General features: G+C 43.7%; 1 protein-coding gene across 5 annotated transcripts in view; it reads left to right on the forward strand.

Annotated features, from left to right (window-relative positions):
• Window positions 1-23,728, forward strand: part of RASSF8 (Ras association domain family member 8) — a 251,963-nt gene extending 228,235 nt beyond the window's left edge. For all 5 annotated transcript variants that reach the window (XM_033951666.1, XM_033951668.1, XM_033951669.1 and 2 more), the window contains 3 exons: window positions 10,593-11,482; window positions 18,735-18,879; window positions 20,032-23,728. In XM_033951666.1, the coding sequence (XP_033807557.1) occupies window positions 10,593-11,482; window positions 18,735-18,879; window positions 20,032-20,150 (1,154 nt within the window). In that variant the 3' untranslated portion in view covers window positions 20,151-23,728. The remainder of the gene's footprint in view (window positions 1-10,592; window positions 11,483-18,734; window positions 18,880-20,031) is intronic.
• Window positions 23,729-24,774: the final 1,046 nt, after the last annotated feature.

Consider the following 24,774-nt stretch of genomic DNA (forward strand, 5'->3'; position numbering starts at 1 on the left):
GGAAAAAAATGCCCGATTGGGCAAGAAAATCGAATCGAAAATTTTTTTCCCCTGAATCGGTCAGCACTACATTGTTTAACTTGCTATATTACCAGACTTTTCAAACCACTCTCATAAACCCATCATTGCTTTTATGTGTTACATTTTGGCATTGTCAAAGATTTAAGTGGCTAAAATTCTTCCCCTCCATTCTGACCAGCTAAATTTTGTGTCCAAATTTTGCAAGCCGTACAAATTTAGCTGAGCCAAAAAGGAAGCTAAGTTGGAGGCATTCCTGAGGCATTTAGTATGAGGAGGTGCTGAAAGGTTTTGAACCCAACCAACCAACCAGCTTCCTAAATTCTGAGCATTATTTTGCCACTGTAACTGAAAAGAATGTTATCTTATTTAGTTAAATGCCAATTTGCAGAAACAAAATTCTATGTTTTGACATTGTTTCAGATCATTGATTGAACCATATTCACCTCATTCTCTTCTTGGTTGGGCCGAGAACTTTTCAGCACCCCCTTGTACAATTATTCATCATCTTAACACTAGGCAATAATTTAAGAACTCCATGAAGTATGAGCAGATGTTTTTTTGCACACTTTAGCAAATGTTTGAAATCAAAAGTATGTGCGTACTGCTGCTTTGAAAATTATTCATTCATTCAGTTTTCTATATCATTCTCTCAGGGGAGCTCAGAACGGTTTACATGAATTTATTCAGGTACTTGAGCATTTTTCCCTGTCTGTCCTGGTGGGCTCACAATCTATCTAATGTACCTGGGGCAACGGGGGGATTAAGTGACTTGCCTAGGGTCATAAGGAGCAGCGTGGGTTTGAACCCACAACCTCAGGGTGTTGAGGCTGTAACTTTGACCACTGCGCCACACTCTCCCTGCGCCAAACTCTCCCAAAGAATTTCTGCATTTACATTTGTATCTGCTCTTTACTGGACATAAATACTCTGGGTTAATCTTTGAGCCATGTTTGCATATTTTGAGAAATATTCGCCTAAGCCAGGGGTAGGCAATTCCGGTCCTCGAGAGACGGAGCCAGGTCAGGTTTTCAGGATCTCCACAATGAATATGTATGAGATGAATTTGCATGCACTGCCGCCTTGAGATGCAAATCTATCTCATGCATATTTATTGTGGAGATCCTGAAAACCTGACCTGGCTCCGGCTCTCGAGGACCGGAATTGCCTACCCCTGGCCTAAGCAAAAATAAGAACATAAAAATTGCCACTGCTGGATCAGACAAGTGGTCCATCGTGCCCACTCTCGTGGCCCGTAGGTCAAAGACCAGTGCCCTGAGTCTAGCCTTACCTGCTTACGTTCTGGTTCAGCAGGAATTTATCTAACTTTGTCTTGAATCCCTGGAGGGTGTTTTCCCCTATAACAGCCTCCAGAAGAGTATTCCAGTTTTCTACCACTCTCTGGGTGAAGAAGAACTTCCTTACCTTTGTACGGAATCTATCCCCTTTTAATTTTAGAGAGTGCTCTCTTGTTTTCTCCACTTTGGAGAGGGTGAACAATCTGTCTTTATCTACTAAGTCTATTCCCTTCAGTATCTTGAATGTTTCGATCATGTCCCCTCTCAGTCTCCTCTTCTCAAGGGAGAAGAGGCCCAGTTTCTCTAACCTTTTACTATATGGCAACTCCTCCAGCCCCTTAACCATTTTGGTCGCTCTTCTCAGGACCCTTTCAAGTAGTACCGTTTCCTTCCTCATATACGGCAACCAGTGCTGAATGCAGTACTCCAGGTGAGGGCGTACCATGGCCCGGTACAGCGGCATGATAACCCTCTCCGATCTGTTCGTGATCCCATTCTTAATCATTCCCAGCATTCTGTTTGCCCTTTTTGCCACCGCCGCACATTGTATGGACAGCTTCATTGACTTGTCAACCAGTACTCCCAAGTCTCTTTCCTGGGGGTTTTCTCCAAGTACTGCACCAGACATCTTGTATTCGTGTATAAGATTTTTGTTACCGACATGCATCATCTTACACTTATCCACATTAAACCTCATTTGCCATGTCGCGGCCCATTTCTCGAGCGTGTTTATGTTACGTTGCAGGTCTTCGCAATCCTCCCGCGTTTTCACTACTCTGAACAACTTTGTACTGTCTGCAAATTTAATCACTTCACTTGTCATACCAATTTCCAGGTCGTTTATAAATATGTTGAAGAACATGGGTTCGAGCACCAAACCCTGCGGTACTCCACTCATGACGCTTTTCCAGTCCGAGTATTGTCCATTTACCCCCACTCTCTGTTTCCTATCCGCCAGCCATTTTTTAATCCATGTGAATATTTTACCCTCGATTCCATGGCTTGAAATCTTTTGAAGTAGTCATTCATGCGGAACCCTGTCGAATGCCTACTGAAAATCCAGATATATAATGTCAACCGGGTCACCCTTGTCTATCTGCCTGTTTACTCCCTCGAAGAAGTGCAGCAAGTTCGTCAAGCAAGATCTTCCCTCGGCAGCCTTGCTCAGGAGAATGCATCTGCTCAGGCTTGTTATATATTAGCTTGTAATGACCGTTTTCCTTCTGGATCTCATAAAGCTATTTTCAAAGCCTTTTTATCTCATTAACTTGCTATTTATTCCCTTCATTCAGCAAGAGTTAATCATAGCCACCTCCCGCCTTTTTTTTTTTTTTTTTAACAAAACTGCACTAGCGTTTTTTAGTGCCAGCCATGGCGGTAACAGCTCTGAGGCTCATAGGAATACGATGAGCATTGAAGCTGTTACCGCCACGATCAGCAATTTTAAAAATGCTAGCGTAGTTTTTTATAAAAGGGAGGGGTTGTCTTTTAAGCTCTTATATACTTTCCAGCTTGATCCAAAATCATTTTTTGCTCTGCTTTTAACACTGGAAACATGGGTTGTGCTCTCCTATCTGGTTTATCCTGGAATTTAATTTCTTATTCCATTTCTTCTCCTTGTATTGTAAGTCTCAATTCTTTTTCCGATGCTGCTTCTCAATCCTGTCATTTCCAGCACGGCTCCTGGCAAGGGTTCCTGGGCAGCTCAGCTGCAACACTTTCACATCAACCTGATCCTTCCTCTTGGCCTTGTCTTGCTCCAAATTGTATTTAAAGTAATTTTCTTCCATCACTGCTTCTGAGAGGAAGTTCACATTTTACTTTATTTCACTGCCTGTGGTGTGGAGACACAAACTTGCAGGCTGCATTCACCTAAATGTACCTACAGTATATATCATAGGATAATTTTATAACAGTAAACCAAAAATAAGACTGTAATATATCAAGCCATAAAGTAAAACAGAAAAATTACTGCTCAATTCCATCTCAATATATAAAGGCTGACTTCTTCACCGAAAGAGTGGTGGATCATTGGAACAGACTCCCACTGCAGGTGATTGAGGCCAGCAGCGTGACGGATTTTAAGAGAAAATGGGATGCTCACGTGGGATTTTTAAGGGAGTGAATTCAGGGGGGCGGATACTTGGAATGGGCAGACTTCGTGGGCTATAGCCCTTTTCTGCCGCCATTTTCTATGTTTCTATTTTATTAGATTGCTTACATAAATAAGGTTTTTTAAATATATAATTATTTTAATTTTAAAAAAAATGTATAAGGACAAATGGAGCATGCTGTGTTGTCATCTTACAGTGCTTTTTACATGTGTATACGCATGCTGTTTTGTGGCAAGCTAAAAAATAGCCATTCTGATTTTGAGCAGTAAGTGCAGCAAGATATCTGAAGAATTAGCTCACTGGTTGCAGAGGGATATTCAACCCAAAAGAGAGAAGAAAAACAGTCTCGCAAAACCCCAATGAAAACCAATAGGAATGATCAAAGCAGATGTGACAGAATGAAAGTAAACAAGAGTTTATTAAAACTACTCATTTCCGTAATATAAAGGATGACACTTCATAAACAATGAACCCAAGGCACTCTAGATTTAGAAGAAAACACATTTGATTGGAAATGGACCTAGCACAGGTCATGTCTCAGCTAAATAAGCCTTCCTTACTTAGCCAGGTAAAAATCACACAATTACTTCATCTGCTCAGTGGGTTTTTAAAAATTGATCCCTAAGCTGATGATCTGTTTCCTCATCAGTTGCTTTAAAGAACTCACTGAAATGTAGTATGTTTTTATAATATGGCCAATAAAATAATTGATATTAAAAAATTATCTATCTTCTCAAAAGCATATCTTCACATGGCAGAAATCTAGTATGTATAGACCATTCTTTGCAACCAAATGGGCTTTCAGTTTTATGAAATATTAGTAAAAATACATGTACTGTTTGAAAATAGATTTTTATGTGCAACAGAAATCAGCCTCCTTTTCAAAGATGTGATGTTTTAAAAAGTCATCCTAACTGACATAAACTCTTAGGAAAAGCCAGACTTGACTTGGCCAGTTTTACAATGGTTTGCACTGTCTGAATTTGGACTGGCATTCCTACACTGTATCTGTTAAACATATCTTTCTTCACTAATACATTTTGTCTGTCTCATCTGCTGAGTCTTATAAGGAAAAACTGAAGTGTACATAATGCTGCAGGCAGTAATGTTACCCCTGGCAGAACCCGTTATATTGCCAGTCCAAGCACCTGGAGCCCTGTACTTTGCAGCAAGGAACAAAACATGCAATGAAGTCTCCAAGCTTATTAAAATTTTCTATCCTGCACCAAGGGTCATAGCCTCCTGAGCGGCTTACAGTCTAAAAGCCAAATAAATACTCTGAAAGGTGAAAACACTAGAGCTTCTCACAGTTCATACTTTTTTTTTTTCTCTTTCTTTCTTTTTATTTGACCCAGTAATATCCTCTTCATTTTACTTTCAGCTCAGTCAGAACCAGAACTAGAGATTTCCTTTATGTGATATTCTCCCTGGCTTTGAAAACATATCTAGTCTGGTCATGGTTCCTGAACGGAGCTACTGGATGTCACATTGACTCTTTCCCAAAGGCTTTGAATGCTGCCTTTCCAAAATCCAGAGCCAACCGGAAGAATGGAGGACCCATATCATACCCCTTTAGTAACATAGTAGAGGCCGGTGGATAAAGGCCCAAATAGCCCATCTGTTCAGCACTGTGCAGATTATACTACTCTCTTTTTGGAAGTCCAGTAATTTCAATGTTGTTTTGGGCTCAAGTGCCATTCAATGCAGGCCACTGCAGTGCTTCATTTCCAAACTCATTTAAAGAATGTTTCCAAGCAATATTTAATAATAATAATAACTTTTATCCCAGGACAAGCAGGCAGCATATTCTTGACTGATGGGTGACGGTACCGACGGAGCCCCGGTACGGACAATTTTAGAGTGATTGCACTCTAAGAACTTGGAAAGTTCTAGTAGGCCGCACCGCGCACGCGCCTTCCCGCCCGACAGAGGTGCGCGGTCCCCAGTTTTTTAGTTTCCGCGGAGCTAAGAAGACGCACTTTTCAATGGCTGTTGAAAACTTTTTTCCTCATACGCCTTCCCGCTCGCGAAAACCTCTACGGAAATTGTATTTCCTTTTTTCTTTTATTATTTTACTTATTTTAAAAAAAAAAAAAAAAAGAATTTCTTTTTTCTTTCTTTTTTCGGTTTTGCCTCGGCGGAGCCTGCTGCCACCATCGAGGCCTCAGCCTTCGATTTGGCAGAAGCCGTTTTTACGTTCATGCCCCCCCAACCCGGGTTTAAGAAGTGCCAGCGGTGCGCACGGCCCATTTCTCTCACCGACCCGCATAACTGGTGCTTACAGTGCCTGGGTCCTGACCATCGGGCGTCCACCTGCACCCGCTGTGCCACTTTAAAAAAGAGAACCTTAAAAAACCGTCAGATCCAGCAACGGTTATTGTTTGGTACCGATATGTCGGATTCTGCGGCACCGGCCCCGACATCAGCCTCGTCTCAGTCGGCACCTACCTCGTCGACACCGCGCCGGCGTCGCATCCTCCAGGTAAGCCGGCTAAGAAGCCTTCCCCGCTGGAGCGTCCTCCGGTCTCAGTAGCAGCGAGCCCAGTCCTGCCGACCTCGAGGAGCCCGCAGAAGCGCTCCGCACCGATTGAGGTGAGCCCCTCGACCTCAGGTTCCTCCTCTTCGGAGTGTCGAGCGGCACCGAAGGTACCGCAGAAGAAAAAAGCGGTACCGGTGTCTTCGCTGGACGAGCAAATTGCCGCCATCCTGCAGGTGCAGCTCAAGGAGCAATTGCAGCAGCTCCTTCCTGCTCTCTTGAAACCGAACCTTCCAGTCCTGGTCCGGTCTGAGCCACCGGTACCGACAGTGGAGCAGCCTCTTTTATCTGCATCCACTCTGTCGGTACCGGTATATTCTGCTTCATCGGTATCCATGCCGATCTTAGCGCCGGAACCGAGGTCCTTACACCAGGCTGTGCAAACTTCGGCACCGACACAGCCCTTAACATCTCCCGGTACCGCTTCTCTAAGGTCGGGTAAGTCGACACGCAAAACTCGACACCTGGACCCTTCCACACCGGAGTCCCGGGATCGCAGCTTCCAAGTGAGGGACCCTGATCTGTGGGGTGACTCCGAAGAGCCTCTTCTCTCTGAGGGGGAATGTTCATTGGCTGACGAGGATCCTTCTGTTTTAGATCCGTCCTCTAAGCCTGATGCAACCTCTTTCACCTCATTTCTGAAAGAGATGTGTGACTCTCTCTCTATTCCCTTGGAGGCTGAGTCCAAAAAATCCAAGGCGTTTCTTGATGCACTGGATTTTGACCAGCCTCCAAGGGAATTTCTGAAATTGCCTCTCCATGATATATTAAGAGAGACTTTTTACAAAAATCTGGAGACGCCTTTAACCATCCTAGGAGCCCCTCGCAAACTGGACTCCTTATACAAGGTCATCCCCATTCCTGGCTTTGACAAACCACAACTTCCACATGAGTCTCTCTTGGTGGAATCCACTTTAAAGAAATCCACGGGAGCTAGTGTGTACGCCTCGGTCCCTCCTGGCAGAGAAGGTAAGGCCATGGATAAATTTGGCAAAAGGTTGTATCAGAATGCGATGCTAGCTAATAGATCAGGGAATTACGCTTTTCATTTCTCATTCTATCTAAAGCATCTCATTCAAAATCTGACTGCTTTTGAAAAGTACCTCCCTGACTGCAAAAGATCTGCCTTTCGCCAAACTTCTTCATCACTTTTACAACTTCGCAAATTCATGGTCCGGTCAATCTATGACACATTTGAGCTGACCTCTCGAGCCACGGCCATGTTGGTAGCCATGCGTCGTCTGGCATGGCTCAGGGTTTCAGAACTTGATGTCAACCATCAAGATCGACTGGCTAATGCGCCTTGCCTAGGTGATGAGCTCTTTGGAGAATCCATGGACTCCACTACCCAAAAGCTCTCAGCTCATGAGACTAGGTCGGATACTCTCCTCAAAACAAAAAAGAAGACCCCACTTACCAGGCCTTTTCGGCAGCAATCGGCCTACCAACGCCGCTATGTGGCTCGTCCTTTGCCACCGGCCCCTCAATAATCTAGGCGTCAGCGACAACAACAGAGGCAAAACCCTAGACCAGCACAACAACAACAACAGGTGAAGCCTCCTCCTCCACAAAAGTCTTCCCAACCCTTTTGACTTGGTTCTCCAGGACATAGCCAGTATTATACCATCTGCCCATCTTCCACAACCCATAGGAGGACGCCTTGCTCTTTACATAAGCCGTTGGGAAATCATCACCTCGGATCAGTGGGTCCTCAACATCATCCGCCACGTCTATTCTCTCAACTTTCAGACTCTTCCTACCCAAAGTCTGCCAAAAGAGTCTGCTTTGAACACTCCGCAGTCTTTCCTCCTTCTTCAAGAGGTTCAATCCCTCCTCCTTCTGAACGCCATAGAGGAAGTTCCTCTAGATCAGCAGGGACAGGGATTCTACTCCCGTTATTTTCTAGTCCCCAAAAAAACAGGAGATCTCAGACCTGTTATAAATTGTGAACTGGATTCTGAACAGTATTTTTAGGTGCCATTGTTGATTTTTTTCCTACCCGTTTGTAGGTGACAAAGGCTGGGGATCACAGCCCCACTATGGTACCGGTTGCTTGTACTGTGGAAGACTGCTTTTTGCCTTCTGCTCTGGTTCACCCACCAGATCCTGCTTAGCTTTCAAGATCTAGCAAATTTAGGCCTTCACAGGCCACTGCTACTGGGGAGAGCCACATGGGATTTCATTAAACCATCGTTTCACCATTAGATGGAACTGGCCATTGTATATTGCTTTTGCAGAAGTTTTGTGCTGTGAAGTTATGGAATATTTTAATATGAACATTACATAATTTTCTCTCCACCCTTGATCATGTAAGTTCAGCTTCTACAAATGTGAGGAAAATGTTAAACTGAACACTTGCAGGTCAATGTTCAAAGCAATTTAACCAGCCAAAAATGGCTCTTAGCTAGTTAAATTGCTTGTTCGGGGCTAATTAGTCGTTATCAATGGCACATAACCAGTTAGTACAGCTGAAAAATGTCTGGTTAGCACTTATCTCAAAACTAGCTTTGGGGGTCAGTTCAGTGCCAATATTCCGCACTTATCCAGCCAAGATAGCCGCATAAATAGAGCCATATAAAAGTCAGTCCTATATTTATGCAGCAAACATTGTTCTCTCTAAGGACTGAAAAGACGTGAGCAAAAATTCCCATTACATTACCTTGTGAGCACTTTTTACAGATACATACATAAATTTGCACATATCCATCGTCTTCCTCTTTCTCTCTGCCCTTTTCATCCAGCGTCTGTCTTTTCTCCCCACTTCCATCAAGGCTCTGACCCTTCTGTTCAGTGTCTGCCCCCTTTGTTCACTCTCTTCTCTTTCATCCAGCCAGCCTGTACCCCTTCTCTCTGACACTTCCATCCAGTGTCTGCCCCCTTCCCCCTCTTCCATGCAGTTTCTGTCTGCTCCCTCTCCTCCCTTCTATCCAGTCTGTACCCCTTCTCTCTGATCCTTTCATCCAGCAACTGTCCCCTCTCTCTTCCATCCAGCATACACCCCTTCTATCTGATTCTTTCATTTAGTGTCTGCCCCCCCCTCAACTATGCCACTGCTGCTGCTTCTCCCTCTCCAGATCAGCAACAGCAAAATAAAGCACAGCCATTGCAGACCAAGTCTGCATACTTACAGCTGTAGGCTCTGCCCCAGAACAAGAAGGGCATGTCAGAGGGGATGGGATTAGCTGCTATGAGTATGCAGAGTCAGCCCTGTGATGGCTACGCTTTGCTGCTATTGCTGCAGATTTGAAGGGATGGAGGAAGGTGGGGCAGGTCTCAGTTTTCAGTGTGCCTGCTGCACTGGAGGGCAGAACTGCTCCACAGCTTCTTAAGAGAAGGTGCACAGTCATGCACCTTAAAGGGAATAGTGGTGGCAGCCCTTGGCCGGTTAAGTGCTGAATATTGTACTTGGCTGTGCAAACCAAGAAAGTCAATGCCAAAGCATTAAACTTCCAGGCTTAATGCCAGCAGCAGTCAGCAAAATGCTGAGCACCATTGGCTGAATCTCAACCTCTTGATGTTTAGGGGGGGGGGAATTTTATAAAGAGTATTCTACCCCATAATCCTTGTTTTACTCATGGGAAAGAGCTTTTAAAAAAATTGTGCGATTGCATAAGCACATGAAAATTAAATGCATGGAAAATGTGCACCTACTTTTCACACAATCTTTGCGTAAGCATTTCCAGGGGGGTTATAGTTTGAGCAGAGCACAAGTGGATTTGCAAAGTATGCATAGAGTTCATACAATAATGTGTTTATGCGTTCAGAATACACACACATTGACTTCTTTTTTGGATTTTTCTTTTAGGTGTCCTGTCATAAAATCAAGCCTAATAAAGTGCATGTACATTTTTTATCTGCTTCAAAAAGCAATGAAGCAGATATAAAAGGATTATTTCCTACAATTGCCACACACTAAAGACAGTAGAATGCACAGGCTCCTGCAAGGCCCATTTTATGCCTAAGAAACCTGCAGCATATAGCACAAGGGTGAACCTCGAGGACCACAAACAACCCAGTTGGATTTTCAGGATTTCCCCAATAAATATGCAGGAGATCTCTTTGCTTGCACTGCCTCCATTGTGCACAAATAGATCGCAAGCATATTCATTCAGAGAGAAGAGTTCAAGAGTGCCCGCGGATGGTGTTAGGCTGGTAGCAGCCTCCAGCACGCCGGGTCCAGCAGCCCAAAGCGGATGGAAAACTCCATCTAAGGCTAAATACCGACATGAGACCGATGGCAGACAAGTACCGTAAGGGAAAGTTGGAAATAACTTTGAAGAGGAAGCCTATTCATTGAGGAAATTCTGAAAACCCAACTGGGTTGTGGCCCTCAAGGACTGAGGTTGCCCACCCCCTGATATTGCATGTACTAACCATTAGTAAATAATCCCTAAAATATCTTAAGAGTGGTAATGTTATTAGACATGCAGAAATGCACTGTGAATGCGATACACACGGCTGATTTCCTGAAGGCTCCTGAGGTGGATATTGAAAAAATTGACCTGGTCTATTTGAATGACTTGTTATGCTCTTAGACTTGCCTGGTTTATTGTGTTAACAAAGAGCACCCTCTGCTGTATTACACTGAGTACTTCCAGTACAGCTAACTCTGTTTTTCTCTGTTAGGTCGCACTGGAAGGTACACCTTGATAGAAAAGTGGAGGGATACAGAAAGACATTTGGCACCACATGAAAACCCCATCATTTCACTGAACAAATGGGGACAATATGCAAGCGATGTGCAGCTAATATTACGGCGCACTGGGCCATCCCTCAGTGAGAGACCCACATCAGATATTGTGGCTCGAATTCCTGAAAGAACTTTGTATAGGCAAAGCTTGCCTCCCTTAGCTAAGCTAAGACCTCAGAATGACAAAGCAATCAAAAGGCGGGAGCCAAAAAGGAAATCTTTGACGTTCACTGGTGGTGCCAAAGGACTAATGGACATTTTTGGTAAAGGTAAAGAATCGGAGTTCAAACAAAAAGTGCTCAAGAACTGTAAAACTACAGCCGAGGAGTTTAAAAAACTGATCCATCTGCAGACAGAGAAACTTCAGTCTCTGGAGAAACAGCTGGACTCCAGCGAAGCTGAAACCCAGTACTGGGAGCAGAAGTACAACTCCAGCTTGGAGGAGGAACTTGTTCGGCTAGAGCAGACGATCAAAAAAAATGAAGTAGAAATTGAGGAGGAGGAATTCTGGGAGAATGAGCTGCAGATAGAACAAGAAAATGAGAAGCAGCTGAAGGAGCAGCTGCAGGAGATGAGGCAGAGGATGACGGACTGTGAGCACAAGCTCAAAGACTGCCTGGCCCAGCTCCACAGCATAGGACGTGGCATCGAAGGTGAGAAACTGCAGCAGGAAGTGGAGGGGCCAAAGTTGGATGAGAAAGAGATGAAAGGAAAGATTGAGAAGCTCCAGGGAGAGATTGATGTTCAAGGCCAACAGACTCTGAGGCTAGAGAATGGCACAAGAGCTGTGGAAAAGTCTTTGGGGCAGGCAGCAAAGCGACTGCAGGTAAGAAGCATCTTGCACACGGCCAGAAATAACAGCAGACAGCCATTAGGTATAGTCAGCTATACAGATAGATAGGTACATATAGAGGTTAGAAACCAGTTAGAAATGGCTTCTGGCCAGTTAAATCACCTGTTAGGGGTTAAGTGGTCATATTCCATAGCAAATAACTGGTTAATACCACTGAAAATGTTTGGTTAGCACCCAAATCAAAAACAACTGTTTGGGGGGTTAGAGTCTGCCAATACTCAGCACTTAACCAACCAAGGTGGCCGCAAAAACATCAGTCCTGTATGTAGTGCCCCATAGATGGTTAAATGCGAAATACTTCACTGAACCAGTTATAGTTTCACTAGCTCCATAAACCTGGAAATTCAATTCCAGAGCCCAGATATGACCCAGCATTGAATTTCCAGTGGGAGTCAGCAAATTGCTGACCATCACCAGCCTAATATCAACCCCTTCATATGCAAAAGGCAAGTTTATTTAAGCCCTGATTTACTTCTGGGTGAATTCTGTACAAAAAAAAATTAAGAATTCTGCATACAATATTTTAAAAATCTGCAAGATACAATGGGGCCAGTATTCAAAACAATTTGACCGGGTAGGAGAGGCGATTGCCTAGTTAAATTGCCTGTGTGGGCTATCCACACACAGTCAGCAGAAATTAACTAGTTAGTGCCACTGAATATCAGTACTGGGCAGTCCAGAGGCAGGGTTGGCACTTAACTTCTTAAGTTAGTCAGCCACATAGAACTGCATAAATAGCAGTCTTATCTTTGGACAATTTATGTCAGCATTTAGCCAGTTGTTTACTAGCCATCCACACATACTCGGATATTCAAAACTTGGACGCCTGGACATGGCCCAGCATTAAAAATCCAGACCGAAAGCTGGCAGTGGTTAAAAAAAAAAAGGTCGTTGACTGCCACTTGCAGAATATTTTTCTCTATACTTATCAAAATAATACTGTATAACCACCTGTCTCTGAATAATAAACTTCTAAGCTCTTACTCAAACATGCAAAATTTTAAAGTTTTAGTGCAGATTTTCCCCAGCAATAGTGCATCATAGCTTAGAGCAGTGTATCACAAAATGTGTGCAGCGGCTCAATAGTGTGCCATGGTGAGATTCCGGGTGTGCCGCGAGAGATAGGACTTGTATGCACTGCACTGCACTGTCTCTCCGCCCCTCCCTCCGACTCATCCCTAGGAAGAATACACCCCATACTGAAATGTGATCTGACCATGTTGGTGTTTCTATTCCTGCATTTTCCACTGATTTAACCCAAAAATCATCTGGCATAATGATTGTCCCTCCATTGCTGTGGGGGGGGGAGGGGGGAGCAGAGAGGAGGAGAGGATCCGGCACCTATGCCAGCAGTGTCAGGCTTTTGCCTTGCTGCAGCACACCCGGAATCTTGCTATGGCGCACTATTATATTATACCGTATATATTATAATATAATAAAATACCATATATTTTATACTGTATATATTATACGGTATAATATATGTGATATAATATGCTGTATATATTATATTATCTAATATAATAAAACGGTAAGCCGCGCATGCGCACTTCCTATGCGTGCGCCGGTTTTCCTTGAGCTGTAGCAACCCATAGGAAGTGCGCATGCGCAGCTTACGGTCTGGCCTCACGCGAGGCAAGACAAGAGCGCATGCGCGCCCTTCCCTGCTCTCCACCTGCGGAGCGGCGGCTGCCGACCGCTAGCACCCCCTGCCCTCTCCGTCGCCTCCTGGCTCCAGCGGCGTAGGCAGCACTATAAACACGCTGCTTCGCGCCCTTCTCTGCCGATTTCCTCTGCCGCGTCTCTGATGACATCATCGGAGACAGACGCGGCAGAGGAAATTGCCAGTAGAAGGCCGCGAAGCAGCGTGTTTAAAGTGCTGCCTACGCGGCTGGAGCCCCGAGGTTTGTCGGCGGTGGGAGGGTCAGGAGCAGGCCGGATCGACAACGGCAGTAAAAGAAGGGGGAGGGGCCGAACGGAGCAGGGAAGAGAAGGTAAGAGAAGGGAAAGGGGGAGTGGGGGAAAATGCTGCTACTGCTTCTACACAGGAAAGGGGGGGATAGGAGGGAAATGCTGTTGCTGCTACATAGGGAAGTGGGATGGAAATGCTGCTGCACAGGGAAATGGGGAAAATGACAGACAGCGGGAGGGAGGGAGACAGAAAGAAAGAAAGACACAGGGGTAGGGAGAGGGACAGAAAGACAGACAGAGAAAGGGGGCCAGAGAGAGTGTCAGCGGGAGAGGGAAAGGGGGCTGCTTTGGGGGGAGGGGTGTGCTGGGGGGAGACAGAAGGGGCCATGGAGAGATAGGGAAAGGGGGCTGCTTTGGAGGGAGGTGTGCTGGGGACAGACAGCTTTGCTCTGGGGGGGAAGACAGAAGAAGGCCATGGAGAGACATTTGGGGGGAGGTGGGTGCTGGGGGCAGACAGCTTTGCTCAGGGGGGAGAGGGAGACAGAAGGATACAGACAGCGGCCAAGGAGAGAGAGATAAAGAAACACAGACAGACACATCTATTCTAGCACCCGTTAATGTAACGGGCTTAAAGACTAGTACCATATAATATACTTTTATATGCCTTTTATAGAAAAGTATGTAACACCAATTCCCATGACTAACTTTAGACACCAGACCTGCTGAACCCTAGTGTAAATGCTGGCACCCAAGTTAGGCGCGCTTATATAAATACGCATGTAAGTTTTCAAAACACTCCTGACACACCCATGACCCTTCCATAGCCAAGCTCCCTTTAGAGAGATGTGCTACAGCAGTTAGGTTCCTGCCTTCTAGAATAGCACATAGCCAGATGTGTGCACATTTTTAATGGGCGCCAGTTAACATCAATAATTGGTCGTTAGCATCCCATTATTGATGGTTCAGAGCTCGTTAACCAATATGTGCACACATCTCAGCAGCGTACCCAAATTTGGGTACCCCGTTTGAAATGTTCCTATTTAGCCCCATCATTGAGCCAATTGTGTTAAGATTGATGGACAAGTTTCTCCTTTGTTGAAATCCAAACCTTCAGTAGGCTAGGAAACATTGAATAAATGCTTAAATTATTCCACTACTGTAAAATGATTTATTTATTTATTTTAAAAATTTATACACTGCCTAGAACCAAGGCGGTTGCCATACAAACATGCATAACATAAAAACAGACCTTTTAAAATTCTGCCATACATAAAACACTACTTCACTTAAAATAAGTCTATCTACCATCCAAATAATTCATATAAATTCTGTTACAAATAGCTGAGTTTTCAATATTTTCTTGAAATTACTCCGCTCCTCACATAAATGTATTTGACTCGGAAGGGCATTCCAAAGACTTATACCCGCAGCAGAAAACCTTGAAGTCCTTGCCTCAGCGGAGTGTGATTTCACATGACTGCTTTATTGATAACAGCATTCCATTTCTTGACCTCAAACTTCTCCCTGGGCGATGCATTTCCAACACCTGCTGAAAGTATACCAGAGCGAGATGGTACATTGCTTGGTGGATAATCAACATCACTTTGTACTGTATTCTCTGTAATACCTATGTTTCCAATAAAGCAGGGACAATGTAACAAAAAGAGTCAGAAAAGAAACTTGGCTGTAATTAAGAGACTGACTCAGGTAAATTGAACCAACATACGAGAAGGACCCGCTATACTTTAACTTAGCTCAGAGATATATAACTCTGAAGAGGGGGAGGTTACCCCCCTCTTGGGATAAGAGTTTTTCATCCAATCATAGCATGATTATTAGTAAAAACGGATCCAACTCATGAAGGTATAAGATAATTGATGACTGTATATATAACTTTGAATAATACCAGCAGCCAATGTAACTACTTTAGGATGGGAGTTATATGTGCTGACTTACGAACCCCAGTATTAATTGATAATTGCAAAGCTCTGTATTTAATCTTATTGATACCCAGGTATAATGCATTACAATAATCGACTCTATTCTTAACCATACAAGCTTGCAATGAATAAGGCAGTACAGTGTTTGTTGGGCCATGCTCTGTTTTATTTTATAGTCTTAACAAAAGATCACAATGGATGTTCATTGCCTTTTAATTCATTTTTATCACCTGCAACAAATAACATTGAAACCAGTGAAGTACATAGTGTCCCTTTTACAAAGTTGCATTGAAAGTATATATATACAGTATATATATATATATAAAAGTTCTATTTAAAGGTTAATAATTAAGAATATAATATTTATATGATAGTTTTGATTGAAATATTTGAGGGAAGGGTGGGTGGGGAAGGAATAAATGTATGTATTTAAGATGACAATAGAAAGAAATTCAAGTGATGTGTAAAAGTTTGAAATGATTTAATATTGTTGTAAGATGAAAAAATGAATAAAGAATTTAGAAAAAAAAAAAGTCGCCATAGCAAATCTCGTGCAGTAAATGTAACACAGCCCATTCAGTTCCTAAGGGCTGCATCGCATTTGTCATGCTGGGACTCGCTGCTACAGTTTTGTAGTTTAAACTCTCTTTTTTTTGTAATACACAAACATCACAAGAGTAAAAAATGTTCCACAGAAATGTTCTGGATGATACTAAAGAGTGTTAAGCCCCAACACCCTTAGCACAGGAAAATCAGACTATCGCAAAGCACTTTAAAACATTTTGCGGTATTCCGCCTTTTGTGCATGCGTTAACTACTTTCCAAAATTATACTGCCCGATATTCAAAGTGATTTAGCCTGCAGCTGACCGGTTAAATTGCTTGCTTAGCACTAGCTGTTAATATTCAGCAGCAGTTAACCGTTTAACCAGCTAAGTGCCGCTGAATATCATGGTTAGTGCTGAACACACAATGCCAGCTATCTTGGGGGTGTTCCAGAGGCAGAGTCATCACTTAAGTGGCCAGGATTAGTGCATGAATGAGACTGCATAAATGTCTGTCCTACGCTGTCATGCGCTAACCCAAGGCCACTTAAGTGACAAATATTGACTTAAGCAGCTACGTATTAGCCAGCGTAAAAGGGAAAAGGGGGGGGGGGGGACTGGAACTTGTATACTGCCTTTTTGGTTTTACAACTACACTCAAAGTGCTTTACATACAGGTACTTCAAGCATTTTCCTTTTCTGTCCCAGTGGGCTCACAATCTATCTAATGTGCTGGGGCAGTGGAGAATTAAGTGACTTGCCCAGGGTAACAGGGAGCAATATGGGGTTTGAACCCACAACTCAGGGTACTGAGGCTGTAGCTCTAACCACTATGCCACAATCTCCTAACTGGATATTCAAAGCCCTCATAAGTCCGGCTTTAAATATCCAGGAATAATGCTGTCGGCAATGAGCAAAACGCTCACTGCTCACAGCTGAATATTGACTCGTTTCTTTACTGGGGGCGTGTCATGGGCACAAAATGGATGTTCCTGCATTACCCAGCTAGCACTTTCACATTAGTGCACGCTAATCCCTAAATCTATATATATATAAAATCGGACGTATCTGTGTATGTGTGTATATATGTATGTTCCAGCATAACTCTGGAACGCATGGAGAGATTTCAACCAAACTTGGTATACATATCACTTACTATCTGAGAAAAAAATACTGTGGGGGGTGGGAAGGGGGGTCACACACACAGATACATCCGAATTTATATATATAGATGGAACTGCTTTGACCAATTGTGTGAAGCTTTGGGAATGATGTCACACAGTCATTTAACAGTATATAAGGAAGTGCAGATGTGGTGTGGTGTGATGAAGCCTAAACAGAAAGTGAAAACTGAAAATTTGTGTGATGTTGATCCTCAAGTGAATGTTCCTTAAGTGAATGTAAACCAAAATCCAAGGGAATTTATATCCCGGCAACGCCGGAAGATCAGCTAGTTCTGTATAAAGCACCTTAAGTTGAGCGCACAAATTGATGCATACAGCTTATTTGTGTCTGTAGTCTCTATCAAAGAGCCTTGAATTTGATGATACAAAGAATTATTTTTAAGTTTAAAAATTCTTCTTAAGCCCCAAAGACACCAGTTGACGTATAAATGATATACATGGTTAAGGATAATTTGAGCCATTAGATATTTCTGTGGATGGCTGCCAGAGTCATCAAACAACAGTGACATACCTATCTCAAGCGAAAAAGGGAATACAAAGTAAAAAAATTATCCTAGTAGTTGACAGTTTTAAATCAAAATGCTGTTGTGCCATAGCTAAACATTCTGCGACCTCAACTGGAGTACTGCATTCAGTTCTGGTCTCCTTATCTCAAGAAAGATATAGCAGCACTAGAAAAGGTTCAAAGAAGAGCGACCAATATGATAAAGTGGATGGAACTCTTCTGGTATGAGGAAAGACTAAAACGGTTAGGGCTCTTCAGCTTGGAAAAGAGACTGCTAAGGGGGAGATATGATTAAAGTCTACAAAATCCTGAGTGGAGTAGAACGGGTACAAGTGGATTGATTTTTCATTGCGTTAGAAAATACAAAGACTAGGGGATACTCAATGAAGTTACAGGGAAATACTTTTAAATCCAATAGGAGGAAATATTTTTTCACTCAGAGAATAGTTAAGCTCTGGAACACATTGCCAGAAGTTGTGGTAAGAGCGGATAGCATAGCTGGTTTTAAGAAAGGTTTGGACAATTTCCTGGAGGAAAAGTCCATAGTCTGTTATTGAGAAAGACATGGGGGAAGCCACTGCTTGCCCTGGATCGGTAGCATGGAATGTTGCTACTTTTGGGTTTTGGCCAGGTACTAGGGGTCGGGATTGGCCACCGTGAGAATGGGCTACTGGCCTTGATGGACCATCGGTCTGACCCAGTAAGGCTATTATGTTCTTATTCAACCGGCAGCAGTGAATGCTTTTTAGCTACCACTGGCATTATTCCCAGATATTCAATGCTAGGCTATAACATTAAGGTTGATATTCATCACTTAACCGCCTAAGCAACACCATGTAAAGATAGGACTGTGTCTTATGTATTCCACTTTGGCTACTTAACTTACCCCCTGTTTTAATAAGCCATGGTAGAGGTTTCTACTGTGGCCTGGAACATCAGGACCATGAGCATCCCAGTTGAATACCAGCCCCATTCTATTTTGTCTACACTTATTGACAAGCACCACAGTCTTCGTTGGCAGACAGGGTTTGTATTATATCGGGTGGGGGGGGGGACTGTAATTTAAAATTTAGATATGTATAAGGGAGTGAGTATTTTCCTGCTTCCTCTGTAATGTTGGGAAAACCTGTTCGATCTCTAGGAGCGAGAACAAGAACTGGAACAGCTGACTAAGGAGCTGCGTCAGGTCAATCTTCAACAGTTCATCCAACAAACGGGAACAAAGGTTACAGTGCTGCCAGCAGAACTGAGCGAAGTGGAAGTGTCGCAGGCCGAGAGTGAGAAAGGTACAGTTTGCCTCCATTCTACACAGAGCTGTCTAGCCTCATAGCTATAGCACCCACACACAAACCTCACCTTGATTCTTCTCCTTTGGACAGTACATATGTATTTATTTGAATTTGGGTCACACCTGTTTTCAGTAGTAGTCCAGGTGTGTGTGTGTCTGTGCATGGGAAAGAGTGTAGGAAGGTCACTCCTGCTGCGGTTCACCACTGGACCACCAGGGATTCTAAAGGTATGTGGGGGAGGCGAGAAGGAGGTAAAAATTCTTAGATTTGGCTAGGATAGTAGGTGGCCTTCTGTCCCGGTCCACTGCTTGACCTCCAGGCAAGAGAGATCCCTGTTGGCAGGAGAGATCCCTGGTGTCCCGGCCCACTGCTGGACCACCAGGGATTTAAAAGGTACATTTGGGAGGGGGGAGAAAGGTAAAAGTTATTAAAGTTAGCCGGGACAGGAGACCAAAGGGATCTCTCCTGTACTGGCCCACCGCTGAACTACCAGGTCTCACGGCAGGTTCGGCAGAGGCCCACAACAGGTTCAGGTGGGGGCAGGTCAGCGCTGACCCGCATATAAACCGAGACCCCCATTTTTGGCCCAAATGTTTTGGTTTATATTTGAGTATATATGGTAACCAGATTAGTGAGCAAGTCACTCTTATAACCTGTTTTACTGAAGTGCAATGTACAGTCTATGGTCATCCCATGCCCATTTCTCACCATGTGACAGGCTATGCAGTTAGCATGTGAATTAGTGCATGTCGTTATGCCAAAGCAGTAATGGTTACCGCTAACAGTACATGCTAATTCATGTGGTACCTCCTTCATGTATTTTAGAAAACAAAATGAAAAATCAATCACTTTAGTGAACTTTGCATACTTTGATATAACTTTAATCTCTTATTACTTATTATTTCATTGTGCAAAGCTTTGCTACACTCTGCTTGGAATGACTCGCTGTCCATAAATCAGTCAGGAGCAGTGAACTTGGTTCTTGATGTGACCTAGCTCAGAGCTGGATTAACAAAATCAGACCAGGCTCTGAACTGGGAGTAGAATTCAGATTCATGATCAATCGTAAATAATAAAAGTAACAATACAGTTTTATATATATGTAAAAAAATATCCCACCCACATATCTTGATCTCCTTTCTTATTTAGAGACATTTCAGTCTGGATCCTTGAAACGGCCTGGTACGGCCAGACAACTGCCTAGTAATCTGCGGATCCTTCAGAATGCACTGTCTTCTGGATTTAACCCTGAAGGTATCTATGTGTAACAATGTACCTCTGTCAGAGATACCCTGTGAAGGTACCAAGGATGCTAGGAGCTTCTTTCACTTCTATTTTGCCAATGTGGAACATTGTGTAGACGTGTTTCTACTTGGAGAGTCTCCAGCCTCATCCTACATCACATGGAGCCATACCAACTGCACTGAAGCTGAAGAAAAACCTCTAGGAAGTATGCTGCCATAAAGAAGCAATTTTGCATCACTAAGCAGTTAACGGTAGTGCAAGAGATCACATATTTGCATTATTGCTACTAGAAATGTATTGAAAAGTATTATTGTTTGGTTTCCAAACTTTTGCGTTCTGCATGCTGGCAAGAGCAAAAAAGAGAAGCACCAAGCTTACAAGACAGTGTTTTATGGAGGAGGGTGTTTGCAGCTGTAATGCTGCAACTATTAATGATTTAACTTTAAATTATTTTGCATAATGTTTTCTGTTCTGAGTATCACCAGTGAAAACTCTTCTTGAAACCCACCTTTTGGTTTTCTGAAAGTTACTGGTGAGATGTAGACACTTGGTTTTGGGACCCCTGTAGTATTTGAAAGCAAAGAACAAACCTAAGACATGAACAACATGTTTCTCATGAGCTTATTTATTGGGAGAATGATTGCTGACATCATACATGTATTTTTTTAAATTCCATTTTGGATGTTTTTTTTTACATTTGTGATTGCTTTACATTCTTGATCTAAAAGGATAATGTTTTATTACATTGCTATGAATGTCCAGTATTTCAGTAGGAATGTGGCTGGAACTTAAGCTTTGTTTTTAACATAACCACTAATGAATTAAGATACATTTGCCACATCCACTACTTATGTATATTTGGAGAAATAGTTTCCAAAGACCCATATTAGACCTGGAGAAAACGGGATTCTTTGCAGGCAGAGATATATTTTATTGGATCAGCACACAAATTATCCACTTATGCAGAATAGCTTTTTGTTATTTGCCTAATGAAAGGTGTGACAGCCTGCAAAGAATCTAACATATGAGTGATGACATGCTGACTGTATTGTATTGCCTTACATGAAATTTACAGATGTGGTACCCAGCTTACAGAACAATCAACTTCCTATGGCAACGTCTTACCTTTTTCCTGTTGGTCCACTAGAATGGATGCCAGGATTGCAGTGTGCATACTCTCCTCTCTGCATCATTTCCAGCAATTCATTCTTCAGTGCCTGTTGCAATGTGTTTTCATCTCTGGCTCACTGATACAGTAGGAGGAAAAGGACTGCTTTATGCAATTATCCAGGGCTGGGAAGGGGGAAGAAGCCCTCTTGACGTGCTCTGAGATCAGCCTGAACAATTGTTGATGTGTATATCTTAAGAAATTTACAGCCCAGTGTTCAAAACAGTTTAGCCAGCTGCTGAGCACTGTGCTGCTGAATCAGTGGCGTAGCGAGAGTGAAAGGTGCCCCCTGCCCCGCCCTCTTCTCTGCAACCTCCACCTCGGTACGCTTCTTCCCTGCCCCATCCTGCCACCGTGCCCGCTGCTTCCCTTCCCCCATACCTCTGTAACATTAGTGGCGTGAGCAGCAACCCCCCCAAGGTGCTGTCGTGCTAGCGTCGGCTCTTCTTCTGATGTCACTTCCTAGGTGCAGGTCCAGAAAGTAACATCAAAGGAAGAGTCGATACTGGTGCGACAGTAGCTTGGGGGTTGCTGCTTGCGCCACGAACGTTACAGAGGTATGGGGGAGGGGGTGGAGAGGAGGATGGGTGCCTGCGCCCCGAGTGGTCTCCCCCTTTTACTTCACCACTGCGCTGAATATCTTGGCTCACACTGAACACAAAGCCAGCTATCTTGGGAGGCGTTCTGAGGGTGGAGTCAACACTTGGCCGCTTAAATGCTGATATTCAACACTTAACTGGCTATGGCTAGTGTATAAATGGGACCGCATAAACATCTGTTCTATTTTTATGCAGTAACCCATGGTCACTTAAGTGCTGAAAATGGACTTAAATGGCTGTGTGTTAACTGGCTTAAAAATAACCAGATATCCAAAGATGAAGCCCAGTCCTGGCTTTGAATATGTAGGAATCACACCATTGGCGGTGAGCAAAGCACTCTCCGCTGGTGGCTGAATATTAGAAAACTTGCAGAATGAATCTTTCATGACAGACAGTCAGTGTTTGGTTTAAATGTCAGCTGCCACCTTTTATCTGGTAACAAGGTAATATTGTCAGTCTTCAGATACTCCCAGCTCTGCACAGGTTGTATCCCTGGACCTCCTCACTGCTATCCAGAAAACACTGGAACAGTCTGCGGAGATTTTCAGCTGCATATCTATGAGCTGCTACCTGGATAAGGGCTGCTGACCAAGACACATTACTCGGATAAAAGCCACTGATTATTAGGCCACCTGGATTTTAATGTCTCTCAATAGTGAAACATGCCAGATATTTTAGCAATAAGATTTTTTTTTTTTTTAAAGTATTGTATTTTTACATTTGGTGGCATGCTATTACTATGTTGAGGATTTAAATAAGGGCCAAAATAAAAGTAATTACTGTGTCTATTAAGTTCAGAGAGCTCTTTATCAATTTGAAGTAACCATTTTTGATGCTTATTCTGCAATTATCACCCAATTGAAATAACCAATAATTCTTGCCATGTGTTCCTTTTTGGTTTATGCATTCATACCGGGGGCAATACTTAAAAACCTTTGCACAGATAAATGTGTTTACATGCATAAAAAGGCCATTTGAAAATTACTGTATTAATGCAAAAGTGTACCAAAATACCCATGCCTGCCAGTTGCTAAAGATTTTCAACTCCTATGTCTAAGAGAAATTTCCTAACTCCTATTTGTTCTGTTTTGATTAGATTTTAAGCTCTATTGAGCAGGGATTGTCTTGTACACATCTAATAGACATCGCTGTGTACGTCTGGCAGCACTGTAGAAATGATTAGTAGAAGTAAAGGGAAATCCCATCAAGAGTTTCCTTTAAAAAAGGAACCTGTAGTTCCATGGAGACCCTTGTTTCTTTCTTACCAGGTAGAATGTAATCGCATCAGAATGAGCCAGGACCTAATATGGAGTGTCAGTGCACTGTTTCCACAGAAACCACTCAGTAGTAGGTCCATGCCTTAGATATTGTAGACACAGAGATCTCAAAATCCCCTGTTACTCACCCCGTTAGTGCTGCGGAAGTTATGTGTGGCCACTGGCAAGGGTAAAATATTCTACAGCATCATCCATGCATCTTTTGTCCTATGGGTAACAATCACTGGATCTGAGAAACATCATTAGAAATGGTAAATACTAGTTTCCTGCAATTAAGCTGACAAAGTATGAACGTGCCTCCTTTCAATTCAAATCCTGCCTGTGTTTATATCAGCTGCTAGCAATTTATAAATGTGGTTACAGAAATGTCATGGTTGTGGTTAGGTCTGCCTGTGGTTATACATGCACAAGCCAACATGTTTGTAGCTGAACCCAACATATTTTTTGTAATATAGGGAGGACGGTTTTCAAAACCTTTATGTGGTTAAACATATTTTCCTGTGTAAAACAGTTTATCCCAGGACAAGCAGGCAGCATATTCTTAACACATGGGTGACGTCACCGACGGAGCCCTCGGTACGGACCTTTTTAACTAGAAGTTTCTAGTTGGCCGCACCGCGCGTGCGCGAGTGCCTTCCCGCCCGACGGAGGAGTGCGTGGTCCCCAGTTTCTTCGTTTCCGCGGAGCGAAGAAGACGCGTGTGTTTTTCAACGGCCGTTGAACTCACTTTTTTGCCTTCCCGCTCGCGAATTTTTTCTTATTTTCTTTGTATTCACCTTCGGGTTTCTTTTTCTTTTAGTTTGCAAAAAAAAAAAAACTTTGATTTTTTCTATCTTTTTTCGTTTTGCCCCGGCGGGACCTGTTGCCATTATCCAGGCCTCGGGATTCGATTTTGCGGAGGCTATCTTCCCCTTCATGCCCCCGCAGGTCGGTTTTAAGAAGTGCCAGCGGTGTGCACGCCCGATCTCCATAACTGACCCACACAATTGGTGTTTGCAGTGTCTGGGTCCGGAGCATCGGGCGGACTCCTGCACCCGCTGTGCCACTCTCCAAAAGAGAACTCTTAAAAACCGAAGAATTCAACAAACTCTTCTCTTCGGCACCGAGTCAGCAATGGACTCTTCACCTTCAACGGCGGTACCCCAAAAATCGGCACCGTCGACCTCGACACCGACCGACCCCGCATCGGCACCGCTGGCGCCAGGTAAGCCGGCTAAGAAGCCTTCCTCTTCCCTCGAGCGCCCTCCAGCTACGGTGGCGACACCGTCCCTACCGGCATCGCACCGGTCCCGCAAACGCTCCGCCCCGATCTCGGTGAGTGCCTCGTCATCGGCCTCCTCATCGCCGGGGCGTGGAGCGGCATCTAAGGAACCGAAGAAAAAGAAAGCGGTTCCGATGCCACCCCTAGATGACCGTATCTCGGCCATCTTAAAGGCTCAACTCCAGGAGCAGTTGAAGAAACAGCTTGAACAACTGCTGCCCACTATCCTGGCACCGCTCCTTCCGGTTCCGGACCGGCCCGAGCCCCGCACCGAGCCCCCGGTGTCCACCCCTTCGGTACCGGTGAACACCTCCATGCCGATCCTTTCGGCCCAACAACTTC

This window comes from Geotrypetes seraphini, chromosome 7 (genome assembly GCF_902459505.1).
Source record: "Geotrypetes seraphini chromosome 7, aGeoSer1.1, whole genome shotgun sequence".
Lineage (NCBI taxonomy): Eukaryota > Metazoa > Chordata > Amphibia > Gymnophiona > Dermophiidae > Geotrypetes > Geotrypetes seraphini.